At 41.2% G+C, this 15,776-nt stretch overlaps 1 protein-coding gene across 7 annotated transcripts in view; it reads right to left on the reverse strand.

Moving 5' to 3' along the window:
• The window catches only part of ENPP2 (ectonucleotide pyrophosphatase/phosphodiesterase 2), a 55,807-nt gene that overhangs the window by 19,893 nt on the left and 20,138 nt on the right, over nucleotides 1-15,776 (reverse strand). For all 7 annotated transcript variants that reach the window (XM_069957156.1, XM_069957155.1, XM_069957154.1 and 4 more), the window contains exons 6-16: nucleotides 14,765-14,862; nucleotides 13,934-14,013; nucleotides 13,083-13,202; nucleotides 11,776-11,831; nucleotides 11,428-11,493; nucleotides 10,686-10,758; nucleotides 9,674-9,782; nucleotides 4,849-4,971; nucleotides 2,738-2,769; nucleotides 1,462-1,589; nucleotides 300-384 (exon numbers count right to left, since the gene is read on the reverse strand). In XM_069957156.1, coding sequence (XP_069813257.1) covers nucleotides 300-384; nucleotides 1,462-1,589; nucleotides 2,738-2,769; nucleotides 4,849-4,971; nucleotides 9,674-9,782; nucleotides 10,686-10,758; nucleotides 11,428-11,493; nucleotides 11,776-11,831; nucleotides 13,083-13,202; nucleotides 13,934-14,013; nucleotides 14,765-14,862 — 970 coding nt within the window. The remainder of the gene's footprint in view (nucleotides 1-299; nucleotides 385-1,461; nucleotides 1,590-2,737; nucleotides 2,770-4,848; nucleotides 4,972-9,673; nucleotides 9,783-10,685; nucleotides 10,759-11,427; nucleotides 11,494-11,775; nucleotides 11,832-13,082; nucleotides 13,203-13,933; nucleotides 14,014-14,764; nucleotides 14,863-15,776) is intronic.

Raw genomic sequence — 15,776 nt, forward strand, 5'->3', positions numbered from 1 at the left:
GTAATATGGAAGATCAAAACTTCCATATTAGATGGGCACAGCTTCTTTTTCCGCCAAATCACCCCTCAAACAAAAGGAAGATGCAGTGCAAATAAAATAATAATAATAATAATAATAATAATAATAATAATAATAATAATAATAATAATAATAATAATAATAATAATAATAATAATAATAATAATAATAATAATAATAATAATAATAATATTTTATTGTTACATTACTCAGTATTTAACCTAATTCTAGATGATCAGATGATAAACTTTTATAGTCCCTATATATTGTCTCTTCGGTACCTGCATGCTGCTGATCTTGTTGTCGTAGCCGTGGTCTCCTTGGAAGCTGCATTTTCCACCCTTCTTGTATACATCCATTTGTTTTCTATGTACAAAAGCAAAAGATTAGGCAAGTGCAGGTAGTCATACATCTTGAGTAGTATTGAGTGAACTTGCAGAAATTTGGGGGTTTTAGCAATGCTCTTCCAAAACCTGGATGCTCGGCACCTGGAAAAGCTTGATGCCGCCCTAGGGAGTCAAATGCCAAGTGTTCTGGTTCAGCAAGTTCCCTCAATACTAATCTTGAGGTCTGAATTTATCTATACATTTTGTTTAAAGGAACCCTTTATATGGACTGACCCATAAGCTTTGGTCCTCTTCTACTGGCACCATTACTCCATCAATCGTATGGTAGTGATCAAGAGGGGGGAGAATTAGTCACACTAGTCCCTTCCCCCATGACTCTTAACTTTCAGTGGAGTGGCAATGGAGAAAGGAAAGAGACTAAGAGGGGTCCCCTCTTGACAGTAAAGTTGCAGACACAGTGGGCCACACATGCACAGCCATCCCTCCCCTCCATTCTCTAGGAGAAAACCCCTTTAAAAGGAGTATTCCTATCTTATAAAGTGATGGTATATTGCTGGGATTGTGGCCACTACAGAGCCAGAGAATGAATGGTCCCAGAGATACAAAGAGAGAGGTTCAATAAGTGCTGGAATAACCCTAAAGAAATGGCATCAATTTATTAATTAATACCTCTTTAGGCCATGGTTATACTACGTAAAAAACACGGCCGTATTTCATAACGGCGGCCGTATTTGCACAAATAATGGCTGTTATTTGCGCAAATACGGCCTTTTTTTTACGTAGTGTGAACATAGTCTTAAAGTGAATTTCCACATTAAAAATTATGCTTTAGTAAGATTAAATATGTTAAAAATGGCAAAAACATTTAAAGTGGGGAAAAATATAATATATATATATATATATATATATATATATATATATATATATATATATATATATTAAAGTATTATTATTAATAGTGCCCACATTTAGGACCAGTGTGTGACCAGTATTAAATATATAACATATATTATATATGTATTCTCTCTATTCTACGTGGGTAAAATAAATAAAAATTAATAAAAAAACACTATTTGGATTTTATTGGCTCACTAACTTAGCGACATGCCACGTCCGGTCCACCAGCAGATGAATGTCCTCTATCCTTCGGTTATTGGCATAGTGCAGCCTCTTTGGGAGATGTTGCTTCAGGTAGGGCTTAAAGTGCTGATCTTTGCTCTTACACTGAAAAGAACAAACAATGATTGTTAGAAAGGGCAGAGAGTACAGAGAATACGCTGTCCGACCACAGAGAATACGCTGTCCGACCACTGACTTGTGCTGTAGAGGAAGGTCATACAGCTATTTTAATTCACAGCAAATATACAAGTCACAGTTAAGACACCGGACAATGTTTAGAGGGCCTTTTACATGGCCTGACATGGCACCAAGCATGGACACAATACAGTGGCGATCAGCTGGATCCGCACTCGTTTGCAAAGCCTTCACAAGCCAGGCCAGATCGCACGTGGCACTTTTCTAGGAACCCTTGTTGCCAATAACTGTCCTGTGTAAAAGCGTCTTAAAGGGGTTGTCTGGGCTGGAGCTCTGGTTTGGCATTGCCAAAACAGGTGTCCTAGCCGGACAACCCCTTGAACAGCTGAGCATTCTGGCCTCAAACACATAGATAGAAATTATATGGAATGGGAGATGTTTTGTCTAGAGGGGAAAAAAAAAAAAAAAAAAAAAAAGGATAGAATCCCCCTGACACAAGTTTAAAGGGGTTGTCCAGCGAAAATCTTTTTCTTTTAAAATCAACTGGTATCAGAAAGTTATATAGATTTGCAACTTACTTCTATTAAAAAATCTCGTCTTCCTATACTTATTAGCTGTTGTATGTCCTGCAGGAAGGGGTGTATTATTTCGAGTCTGACACAGTGATCTCTGCTGCCACCTCTGCCCATGTCAAGAACTGTCCAGAGCAGGAGGAGAGGTTTTCTTTGGGGATTTACTACTGCTCTGAACAGATATATCTATCTATCTATCTATCTATCTATCTATCTATCTATCTATCTATCTATCTATCTAAACATATACACACACACAAACACACACACACACTAAATAGAAGAGGGCTGCAACTCTTAACTTTAGAATAAGTTCTAAAAAAAATTTTTTAAAACCATATACTTTGTTTTCTCTGATTGAGTGATTAACAATAACTTGGGTTAGCAAGTTAGCAAAAGTTAGTTTTGATAAATCTTCCCAATCAAATAAAAATCATGGAGGTAGTGGTGAAGAACCATGGCGGTATGGAGGTAGAGGTAAGGATGCACATTGGAGCCCACCCCAACCCCTCCTCCTAAAATCAAAACATAACATTGAATTCTTACCGTTAGATTTGCAACCACAACTTTTGGATCATCTAGAAGTAAAAGAATCACATATGAGACAAGGAGTATATCCTATAGATTACAGTAGGAAACAAGACTTTTTAGCATAAAAATGTAATGTTGATATTTACTTAAACTTAAAGGGGTTGGCCACTTTATAGTAAAATTATGCAGTGTACAGTATAAGGAAGTGTTCTCACTGTATATACTGATAGCAGCTCCCTGTGTACTCACTGTATATACTGACAGCCGCTCCCTGTTTACTCACTGTATATACTGACAGCAGCTCCCTGTGTGCCTCATAGAGCTAAAAAGAGTCTGATTTTAGCTCCGTGAGGTACACAGGGAGCTGCTGTCAGTATATACAGTGAGTACACAGGGAGCTGCTGTCAGTATATACAGTGAGTACACAGGGAGCTGCTGTCAGTATATACAGTGAGTACAATTACTAATACTGTACACTGAACTATTTTACTATAAAGTAGCCAACCCCTTTAAAGTAGGGCTCCACAGTAATTGTGCTACCTATGAGCAATCTCCACAGGGAACCATTGTGGATGCACTCAAGTTGTGACCAGGGAGCATTGCGTTTGAGCCCTGACTGCACACGTACAACTATTAAGCGTTCTCTAAGTGATATCCATAACCGGGACAGCCAACAGGCCCGCCATTACAAAGACCACAGAGAGTCCCTAATCTTTCAGCAAGATGCCTAGCTATAGAACCATATGAAAATGAGGAGTCGCAACTGTAGACTATGCCAAAGCCAAGAGACACCCTTGAGGGAATTGTAAGAGCGGCCATATTGGTTGTCAACCAACTTATAGACATCAATGACCCAAGTTCTCCCAACCCCATCCAAGTCTTTCTTTCTTATCAGGGATGAGCCTCTATACAATGTTACATATAGAGTCATGACTGCTCATAGCACATATCAGAAGCTTACTCATATAACCACTAATGCACCAGTGGCATATGCAAAAAAAATGTTATAGCTTGAAGAGCGTTCAATTTTCAATGCATTGAATGAAGCATTAGAAATGCATTGAAAATGGAGGAGTAACTTACCACTAGTCTCTAATTTTCTAGTACAGACATGACAATACACTTCTCTCAGGTCACCTTTACTGCCGTAGGAACGAGCATTGAATGTGCCCGATATTTTTTTCTTCTTTGAGTTTCCTACAGCTTTAGGACAACACTGACCTGGAAGACGAAGTGCCTGCTTATATACAATGTCTACCTCTCCAGGGTCACAAATACCAATCATGGAAACTGTGTGCTGCCCAGGTGGAAGTAACCCAATGCGGTATGGACATGGAGTTGACAAACCACAGCCGTGTAAAACAAGTCACGCTCTGCACATGGAATATTTCAGTAGGAATCTTAAAGGGGTACTCCAGTGACTTTTTTTTCAAATGGACTGGTATCTGAAAGTTATAAAAGATTTGTAATTTACTTCTATTTAGAAAATCTCAAGTCTTCCCATACTTATCAGCTGCTGTATGTCCTGCAGGAAGGGGTGTATTCTTTCCAGTCTGACACAGTGCTCTCTGCTGCTGCCTCTGTCCATGTCAGGAACTCTCCAGACCAGTTAATGTCTTTTATGGGGATTTGCTACTGCTCAGTTCCTAACATGGACAGAGGTGGCAGCAGAGAGCACTGTGTCATACTGGAAAGAATACACCAGCAGGACATACAGCAGCTGATAAGTACGGAAAGACTTGAGATTTTTAAATAGAAGTAAATTACAAATCTATATAAAACTTTCTGGTAGCAGTTGATTTGAAAAAAAATATATTATTATATTTTTTTGCCTGAGTACCCCTATAAATTATGGATAAAAACAAAAGAAGGTAGGGCCAAACCTAGAGAGCAATTTCATAGATTTTTTTCCCATGACCTGGGATAGAAAAATGAAGCAGAAGCACATGGTAAGAATCGACAATCCCTCTGATCACCGTATTGAGGAAATCGGAGTTCTAATCCTTTGCCACAAAAAAAAATAAAAATAAGGGTCTTTTCATGCTACAAAAAATTTTAACTCGCATCTAATGATTTTTTTTTTATTGTGTATGTATTTTGTTTTTAAAATGTTTCACTCTACTTACGTTTAGGTACATTGTTCTTGGTGCGCATGCGTCCCAAAGAGCCGGGCAAGAAGACAAAGTCATCCACGTTGCTGAGATATGAAGTGAGAAACTCAGTCTTCTCACAATTTGCTTCCTCCATGCCTGTGGGACAAAAAGTGAAACGAGAAAACAGATAAATGAGGATACTGAAAACTTCTACTGAATGAGAGGATCCTCATGGGTGGGGTTTAAAAAGTTGTTCTGAGTATCCTGAGCCAATAGGATGCCTACTGCTGCTCCATCTTCCTCCTCCCCTTCCATTTTATACAATGAAGCTACATCCCCTTTTTTATGGTTTAGTTTTTGCTGTTTTACACAAAAATGTTTTTGTGGTAACAAACAGGTTTTCTAGATATTCTAAATATGTAAGATACAGCATAGAACAAACTCTAATATCACTGCGTATACTACCAATCTGATGAACAAAAGATGGGTTATCTAGCGCTATAAAAACATGGCCACTTTCATCCATACACAGCACCGCTCATGTCTCCAAATTGGGTGCAGGTTTTGCAACTTAATTCCATTAAAGTGAATGGAGCTTAATTGCAAACAGCACCTGACCTGGAGACAAGAGTTGTGTTGTCTCTGGAAGAAAGTGGGCATGTTTTTGTAGCGCTGGATAACCCCTTTAAAAGGCCAGGAGTAGAAGTACATAGCCGCTCTTTTCCAGAAATAGCGCCACGCTTGTCCTCAGTTTTATGTGCTATATTGCACCTCCATTGAAGTGAATGGAGCCATGTTGTAATACTACATAAACCTGAGGACAGGTGTTCCATAAGATAAGGGTGAAGGCTTCATTGATATAGTTTTCAGAAGAAGGTTATGTGTTGGGTTCCAAAAATGGGATGGATCTCCCTTTGTTCAAGATCTCGGTCACGTGACCCTTTTCACTACTTTCCACATTCCAAGAACCAACTTACATGCGACCTTTAAAAACTTTTGACATGTGATTACGGAGGGGGTTGGGTGTTATAAACCAACCCAAACTGCTAGAATGAAGAACGAGACATCTGAACAATACTTCTCCCACATGACAAGAGACGTTCCCATAAACCATCTATAGAAGTCAGCCTTGGCTGCGTGGACAGAGATGGTAGAGAACACTTTTAGCGCACTAGTCTCTATACAGTACAACATTCGGTGTCTTACAAATTAGTTCCACTGTGTCTTTGGTATAGATACATTGAACGTCCTCAACAGATGGGTCTGTAGCAGTGTTTCTCAATTAAAGGGTAGGTGCACATTACAGAATCTGGGTGGACAACCCACTGTGTATTCCGCTGCTCGCCCCTGCCATAGACTCCATTCTACGCACGAGGGGATTTCTGTTCATTCTTTGGGCAGACAGCGGAATCCGCCTGTGCATAGAATGGGTGAGCAGTGGAATCCGTGGCGGGTTATCCGCCCAGATTCCTTAGTGTGCACATACCCCAAGTCCTCAAGGCCCCCGATAGGTTTGATTTCCCATTAAAAGAAAACATGTGGTAATCCCTGATGATCAGCTGTGAAATAATAAGGAAATCCAGATAACATGACCTTTTGGGAGGGAACTTAAAGTGATATGGTGCCTCCCCCCCCTTACTCTGTGTGTAGTTCTCCACACCACCCACAAGCTTAGATGCTGCATATATACCTGTATAACACTTGTCTGTGTTTTCTTTCTGCTTTAAAATCACTTAATTTCATCAGTAGACAGTGTAATCTAGGCGGGGCTTCACAGCAGTTTGGCTCCGCCTTCAGGGTGGGGAGAGTGCCCAACTGCCATGAAACCCCGCCTAGAAGAAACTGACAGATTTTTGAATAGAAGAAAATTACAAATCGATATAACTTTCTGAGACCAGTTGATTTTAAAAAATAATAATTTTGCCAGAGTTCCCACTTTAAGGACTGGAGCGGAGTAACACTGGCCCATGAGAATCAGGCCCTTTACCGATGCCCACAAGGATTTTATAATAACAAATCTGATTAAATATTCAGAAAAATATTTTTTATTTCTACTCTGATTAAAAGGTCCCGCTGATCCTGGATTTCAACACACCAGCTGGGATCAGACGGCACAGTTTGTTCTGGCTTCTGATAACCTAAAAATAAAATTATCGACTTCCAACAAGCGGGTTCATAGTTGAATAAACTTTCTAAATTATCCAAGAACAAAATCTTTTTAATTAAAACATCAAAATGTATTCAGAGCGGAGCCATGATGGACGTGGAATTTCATTGCCATTTATCCCCCCGGACGGAGCAATCAAGACTCTGCTGGAAGCCAGAGATCCCAGACCTAATGACGGACCATCACCTGAGCCAAAGCTCATGCAATGGCTAATCCACTCCACTTAAAGGAGAAGAATGGTGAAAATTTTTATTAAAGTATTGTATTGCCCCCTAAAAGTTGTACAAATCCCCAATATAGACTTATTATGGGAAATGCTTATAAAGTGCCTTTTTCCCTGCACTTACTACTGCATCAAGGCTTCACTTCCTGAACAACATGGTAATGTCACTTCCTGAACAACATGGTAATGTCACTTCCTGAACAAGATGGTAATGTCACTTCCTGAACAACATGGTGAGGTCACTTCCTCAATAACATGGTGATGTCACTTCCTCAATAACATGGTGATGTCACTTGCTCAATAACATGGTGATGTCACTTCCTCAATAACATGGTGATGTCGCGACCCGATTCCCAGAGCTGTGTCGGCTGTGGCTGCTGGAGAGGATGATGGCAGAGGGATGCTCAGTGTCCCTCCAGTGCCCTGTGTCCCTCAGAGTCTCCCTGCCATCATCCTCTCCAGCAGCCACAGCCCGCACACCTCTGGGAGTCAGGTCATGATATCGCCATGTTATCCAGGAAGTGACATCACCATGTTATCCAGGAAGTGACATCACCATGTTATCCAGAAAGTGAAGCCTTGATGCAATAGTAAGTGCAGGAAAAAAAAGCACTTTAAAAGCATTACCTGTAATAAGTGTATATTGGGGATTTGTATAACTTTTTTGGGGGGGCAGTACAATACTTTAATAAAACTTCTCCTTTAACTAAGAACAAGTGGTCAGAAGACCCAACTATAGAACAAACCAGGAACAACGCCGTGTTACAAAGAACCATGTACCAAGTACATGGTGCGATGCCAACACTCACAAAATATTATGAAAGAGGCTCCGTCAGTAGGTTTATGGTGTCCTATCTAAAGGTAGTTCAGAAAAAAAGAAGGTAAGGAGGCACTCACCATTTAAAATCTTTACTAGTAAATCTTAAAAAATCATTCAGAGTGTGTAGCAGTCGGCAGAGGACAGTCGTGCAGTAGCTGACAGTGTAACAGCCGTTTCATGCACGCTTCCTCAGGAGTGTCTGAGGAAGCGCGTGGGAAATGGCTGTTACACTGTCAGCTACTGCACGGAGTCCTCTGCCGACTGCTACACACTCTGAATGGAGTACCTCCTTACCTTCTTTTTTTTCGGAATTATATATTACTGCTGCCACTGCATTTCCTGGGAGAGCACCCCGTAGAAAAGGCATTAAGCTGCAACAGTAGCCCCTGACTACCACCTGTGTGCTGGATTAGTGCCTGTCCGCTGTTTCTTAAATGCAGTATCTAAGGATAGCATAATCTAGTGACAGAGAAACTGAACAGAATGATGTATCACTTACATTGTTCTGTGCAGCTGATCCAGAGATCTCCTCCTGAATAACATGGACAATAAGTAGTCCTCTCCATTATGTGTGTGAGCCCAGTAGTCCTGGATATTCATGACAAGCAGCAAGCACCACCCACAGCTGCTGATTGGCAGTTATCTATCCATGCTGTGTATAGGCAGTCACCTGTCAATCAGCAGCTGGAGGGCGGGGGGAGGGGTGTGGCAAGAATCCTATTCTCCTGCATATTAGGAGAATGGCTGAACAGAATGATGGAAGTAAAAGAGCGATCTGTTCAGAATTTCTGTCACCATTTTATGATGCCCTCATGTAAAAGCCGCATAAACCTAGTGACAGATTCGCTTTAAAAAAAGTGATCCCCTTATGTAATATAATCTTTTGGATTTCGTAGTATGCTCTATACCTTATGTACTTAAGAAGGGGAAGTCTGGCCAGGATCTTCTTTTTTTTTTTTCCAGAATGCCCGGGGGTGGGTGAAAAAAAATTACCATTACTTACCTTCCTGCCTCTGCAGCCTCATGCATTTCCTGTCTCCAACATACAGCCGTTTCCTGGTATTGAGACAGGATTTGAGAGGTGGCCGGCCCACTCAGCTATTCAGGGGCAGAGGCGGGACACAGGTACAGCTGCTGAATGGCTGAGCAGGCCTGACACATCACGTCTCAATACCAGGAAGCGGCTGGACACCGGAGCAGTGGAAGTCAGGGAGGCAAGTAGATGGTTGTTTTTCACCCACCCCTTCCCCGGGCATTTTGGGATCCTGGCCGGACTACCCCTTTAAAGCAGCAGTTTCTGCTGCAGAGCTGTGATTCCTGCTAGTAGATGAAATAAATATTGTCAAATATTTAAATGAGTTATCCAGAATTAAAAAAAACACAGCCATCCCCTGTCCTAAGGTTGTCTGTGGTATTACAATTCAGTTCCATTCACTTTAAAGGAGCTGTGGTGCTGGGGAGGTGGCGGATGAAAGTAGGTTCTGAGTGGGGACGTAGCCAGTCAGCAGAGCTGTTTGTGCATTGGCCAAGCTTGTACAATTGGCCAAACACGTCCGTGATTAGTATACAATGCTATTAACTATAACACTACACCACAAATATTGTCTAAAAGGCGAAAAGAAAACCAGAAACAAGTCAATAAAGTTACCGTGATCTCCAACAAAGATGATGTTGACGCATCGATGTAGCTTCATTTGCTTTAAGCCGTCCATTAACATCCCGACTACGCTATCGATGTCCTTTAGTTGATTTACTAGCTATAAGAAAAGACCATAGAGGACATCCATCAACTAACACAGAGGGAAAGGGGGTTTGAGAATATTTTAATTTGATACATTGGCTTGTAAAGATTATGAATCACTAAGGTTACTGCTATCCGTATCAACTATTAGGGCATCAGTAAGCCAAGGGCGCTCGGCCACAGCTTTCTGAATCCAAAATATTTGTTGAAATACCCTTTTAAAAAGACATATAATTCTATTGTATATGATAGCTGTATAGCATTTACACGAATAAAGCCAAGCTGCATACAACCCCTTAAAGCTTTAAAGGGGTACTCCGGCGAAAAAAAGATTTTCTTCAAATAAACTGGTTTCAGGAAGTTACACATATTTGTAATTCACTTCTATTTACAAATCTGCAATCTTCCAGTAATTATCAGCTGCTGTATGTCCTGCAGGAAGTGATGTATTCTTTCCATTTTAACACAGTGTTCTCTGCTGCCACCTCTGTCCATGTCAGGAACTGTCCAGAGCAGGAGAGGTTTTCTATGGTGAGTTCCTGACATGGGCAGAGGTGGCAGCAGAGAGCACTGTGTAAGACAGGAAAGAACACACCTCTTCCTGCAGGGTATACAGCAGCTGAGAAGTACTGGTAGACTAGAGACTTTAAAAGTAAAATTACAAATTTATCAAACTTTCTGACATCTGTTTATTTGAAAGAAAAAAACTTCACTGAAGTACCCCTTTAAAAAACATTGGTAATTATTTCATGTCTACGGCCAGAAGAAAACTTTGGATCTGTATATAGATAAGAACATAGGGAGGTCAGGCAGTATATTGACTAATGACAGCAAACAACAGGTAATGTCACTTACTAAGGGAACACTGTGTGACCGCGTGCAACCACATCTAACCCAATTTACTAGACTGCGTACAAACCTCACTGCTGTATGGTCCGTATCTGTGTCCAGCTTGATCGGGCTGTTCCAGATATATAGCATACACATATGGCCTAAACAAAAACAGAAAGGTTAGGACCTTTGTGGCTCTACACAATGAGAATCAATGTCACCAGGGGATGATAACTTGTTCTTCTGCAGTATACACCCAGCAGCCATGGCATTAAATGTAAGATGGATACGATTCCGTATCTCATGACATTAAGGCCTGTCATGGGGTCGTTAGGCAACAAGTGACCAGTTACTTCATAAAGTCTTGTTAGAAACAAGAAAGATGGGTCAACTGTGATAGGAGCGATTCTGTAACGTCTAGAACACTGTATCAGAGAGTCTCCAAAATGGCCAGTGTCCTGTGCTGTTCCCATTAGGCTGGGTTCACACTGCGTTTTTGCAGTCTTTTTTTTTTTTTTTTCATCCATTTTATGCATAAAAGAAAAACAAATGAAAAAACAGATGCATTTATGTGCATCATCCGTTTTTTGACTGAATTCCATTATTTAAAAAAAATATGGATCAAACGCATGTTTTTTTTTTTTGTTTTTTTTATCGTACACAAATATGTGGTCTAACTTTTTTTTGTATCCTAAAAAAAAAAAAAAAAAAATTAAAGCATTGTGATCAGTTTTTCTGATCCTTTTTAACAAAGGACTGCAAAAACCTAACCTAGCCTTACTCAGTATTTTGTACCTACCAAAAGGGGTCCGAGCTATGTCATAGCGTACCTTTCATTGTCAGGTAAATGCAACCACTGTAGTACTGTCATGACTCTGCGGTGTTGGGTGATCGCTCTGGAAGAGAACAGAACAAGAATGAGATCTCCTGGAGAATATAGGAACAAGAATTGAAGGGGTCTATAGTCACCACTACTACTGCACCTCTCCCCCCACAAGGTTCTACTGAACCCTACATTGTCATATAGTGGTCCGAGGTGGGTTCAGTGGTAGCACATTACATAAAGGCAGCCATACTATATATTGAAACAATCTTAGCATCCATGAATGCCCCCTAAGGAGGTGTGAGCGCCCCCTTACCCTAATTTGGTATTTACTGAATACATACGGAAAACTTACACAGGCCAGAAGAAAGTGGCTGCCTTAACTCCTTGTTTATCCGCCGTAATCCAGATCTGAAAGATAAGAGGTCAAGAACATGTGACAATTACATAGTTGCCAACATTTGAAAATCTTTTCTGGGGACACTTTAGCGTTGACAAGGGGTGTGGCTTATTGTAGGTGTGGTCTATCATGGGTGTAGTTTGCTGGGTGTGGCTTGTCACCAGTATTTTTTTTCCCAAAAAAAATTTACAGTCAGAACAGCACAAAAGGAGCATTACACACCCCAGTATCAGGTCCCCAGCATATTACACACCATAGTATCAGGTCCCCAGTATATTACACACCCCAGTATCAGGTCCCCAGCATATTACACACCATAGTATCAGGTCCCCAGTATATTACACACCCCAGTATATTACACACCACAGTATCAGGTCCCTAGTATATTACACACCACAGTATCAGGTCCCCAGTGTATTACACACCTCACCTCCGAGCAGGATATAGGCTATGGCCCAGAGATAGCACTTTACTGACCAACTGTATATACTTGTAGTTTGTGCCCATATGATGCAGCTGCACCCCATATCATCATACTACTACCTACTTCATCCTCCTGCTCCTCTATCATACTAATAGCCCCTTCATCCTTCTGCACTTCCCTCCCAATCCTACTACTAGCCCCTTCATCCACCTGCACCTTCACCATCATACTACTACCCCCTACATCATACTACTACCGCCTTCATCCTCCTGCACCTCCATCATTATACTACTACTACCCCCTACATCATACCACTACCCCCTTCATCCTCCTGCACCTCCATCATTATACTACTACTACTCTTTTCCTCCTCCTGCATCATCATTCTACTACCCCCGTCATCTTTAATTTAAAAAAAAAAAAAAAAAGCTAAATCACCTTTATGGTCCCTGTAGTCCCCCAGTGACTCCTCTCCCTGCTCTGTATGAATGACGTCACTTACGCCAGTTCCTGGGAGGAGAAAGTGGCCCCTTGCGGCTGGAGGCAGATACTGCCTGCAGCCACAAAAGATATTGTCACAGCGGAAGCTTATGGTTCCCTGCTGTGTCAGTACACTGTTAGCTATAGGCGGGACTGTTGGCAAGTACGCAATGATAATGATCATTATGATGCCAATGCATGTAGGACAGTAGGATAAAGTAATCTTCTAAGGTCAGCTCGTAGTAGATATTGTGAAGGAATACTGGAAAAGCCCAATATCCATATTTACTTGAAAGTACATTGCTTACACATATTTCTTTGTCAATTCTCCCAAAGCTGTATGTTGTTTCATACTCACTGGTTGCCCGCCCCACCATCTGTGATTGAATTTCTCTCGAGAACGAAGGCTGAAGTTGGCATCGAACACTGGATCATACATGGAATTACCAACAATCCCATGAGATTCAGGATACAGACCCTTAAAACAAAAAGACATTACATTTTACACAGACACAAAAATAAAATAATAAAAAAAAAAAAAATAAAAAAAAAAACCTGTTCAATTTCTAACATTTTGTATCAAGTTAAGTTCTCCTAACACAAGAGATAATATTGGATGGATTGACTAGGCAAATAAAAAGTAAGAATTTATTATGAGCAGGTACACAATTTTAGGGGGTGCAGAGGTATCAGATTCAGCCAGACTTTAGACCTCCTGGGGAGTCAAAACAATCCCTCTACCCATTTTATAAGACCCCTACCATAAAAAGTAGAAAAACCACTGTTAAACTTGAGCCTAAAACTAAATCTATGATCATTTAAAGGGTTCTGAAGCAAAATAAAATTTACTTCGGTTTAAAAATGTCAAGCCTTCCAGTACTTTTCAGCTGCTGTATGCCCTGCAGGAAGTGGTGTATCATTTCCAGTCTGGATAGGTTTTCTATTGGGATTTGCTTCTGCTGTGGACAGTTCCCGACATGAACAGAGGTGGCAGCAGAGAGCACTGTGTCGCACTAGAAAGAAAACACCACTTCCTGCAGGACATACAGCAGCTGATAAGTACCGGAAGACTTGAGATTTTTGAATAGAAGTAAACTACAAATCTTTATAACTTTCTTGCGCAAGTTAATATGAAATAATTTTCATTGGGAGTACCTCTTTAATAATCAACAGCCCCTGACTTATCAATGCCATAAATCAATTATTTACCGTAGCCAGTGTATACAAGTTTGGGAAAGTTTTTGTGGGGTACACGGGTCTCATGTACGGTGCATGTGTTCCACACGTTCCTAAGTGAAGAAAAAAAATATATGTTAAGTTATATTATTGTTACATTGCATATCCGATTATTGTGCGTCTTTTGCAAAATTACCAAATTCATAGACAACATTTACCATTTGAGAACCTAAACAAACATAAGTGAGTATTAAAAGGGGTTTTACGACACTTGTTTTTAGTTATTAAGGGCATATACTCAACATAGACAATGTCTAATCCTCAGAGGTCCAACACCAGGCACCTCACTGTTCAGCAGTTTGCCGGAGCTATGGCACCTTCATATGTATATAAAAAATAAAGAAAAGCGCACATGGCTCCATATATTGTTTAATTAATGGCTGTGCTGGGTTACTACAGCTCAGCTCCTGTGGAAGTGAATGCAGTACCTCAGCATGGCCACTACACAATGAATGGCGCTGTCTGCTTCAATTTCTTTTTAGCGTATATGCAGGCCAATTAATGGCAGTGGGTGGGTGCCAGACTCCCACAGGTAAGATGGGACTAGGCCATCAATAAAAAAAAAAAATAAAAAAAAAAGTACTGGAAACCCCATTTATTGTTTAAAAAAAATACGTATCAAAGAGAAAGCTCTTCTTACATATTATGTAAGCATATTAATAACCAAAGCTCCAATCAGGGACTATAATACCGATACATCCCTCTTTTTGAGTGAAGCCGAGTGGTGTCACATAACAATCCCCAAGAAGACTAGGCCCAAGTGAACTACTTTCACAGGAGAACATTAAAAATCATTGCACTTACTTAGCTTGTACATATTGGGCAAAACTTTGTTTCCTTCCTTCATGTATGAAGCACGAAATCCATCAACAGAGAAGATGATCAAGGGAGGTCGGACAAACCTAAGGATTGTATGAATAAAAAATAAATAAAAAAATAGGCTCTTTGGTTTTAAAATAGAGGAATTTTCCCTCTCCCGGATCCATAGTGAATCATGCTATGAAACAGTTTAAAAGTTTGGGCTACTGTACTGACACGGCTGACAGAGCCCTGCAGCCATGTCAGTATAGTAAAGCAAAGGTTTAAAGGGGTACTCCAGCGGGGGGGCACTTTTTCGCTGGGACTCCCCGATTCCAGCTGCGGGTCCCGCATCGTGGTGCTCCGGTGCCCGGTTCCCGCTTCTGGGTGTCTGACGCGGGCCCGAGACGTGACATCTCAGATCCCGCCTCTGTCACTAAGTGGCTGAGCGGACTTGAAACGGATCCCGCCTCCTTCACCGAGTGGCTGAGCGGACCTGAGACGCCACGTCTCGGGCCCGCGTCAGACACCCGGAAGCGGACGGGAACTGGGCCCCGGAGCGCCGCAATGCGGGACCCACAGCTGGACCCAGGGAGGTGAGTGGACGTCTTTTCCCTCAGCCACCTCTTCCCCGGTCCCAGCGAAAAGTGCCCCCCGCTGGAGTACCCCTTTAAAGATTTTAATTGATTTGGAGCTTGTGGCACCATAAAAAAAATCATGATGCTGTGGGCTCTGCAGAGTGCGGTCCGTGAACGGACAATATTTTGTGGATGTTCCCTTTCTCTTACCATTAATGCTTGCTCTGAGGTAGCCATGGTACCATTGATAAACTAACGCTGCAAAAACACCCTACCATGTGATCTCCATTCTGCAGAATGTGTGCTGGAACAGATCACATGACAGAACGTTAATGCAGTTACTATGTTAAAGAAACCATGGCTAGATCAGAGTGAACTGTAACATTAGCAATATTAAAGGGGTATTCCATTCAAAAAGAACTTTTCATATGTCGCTGCCC

This window comes from Dendropsophus ebraccatus, chromosome 2, assembly GCF_027789765.1.
Source record: "Dendropsophus ebraccatus isolate aDenEbr1 chromosome 2, aDenEbr1.pat, whole genome shotgun sequence".
Classification (NCBI taxonomy): domain Eukaryota; kingdom Metazoa; phylum Chordata; class Amphibia; order Anura; family Hylidae; genus Dendropsophus; species Dendropsophus ebraccatus.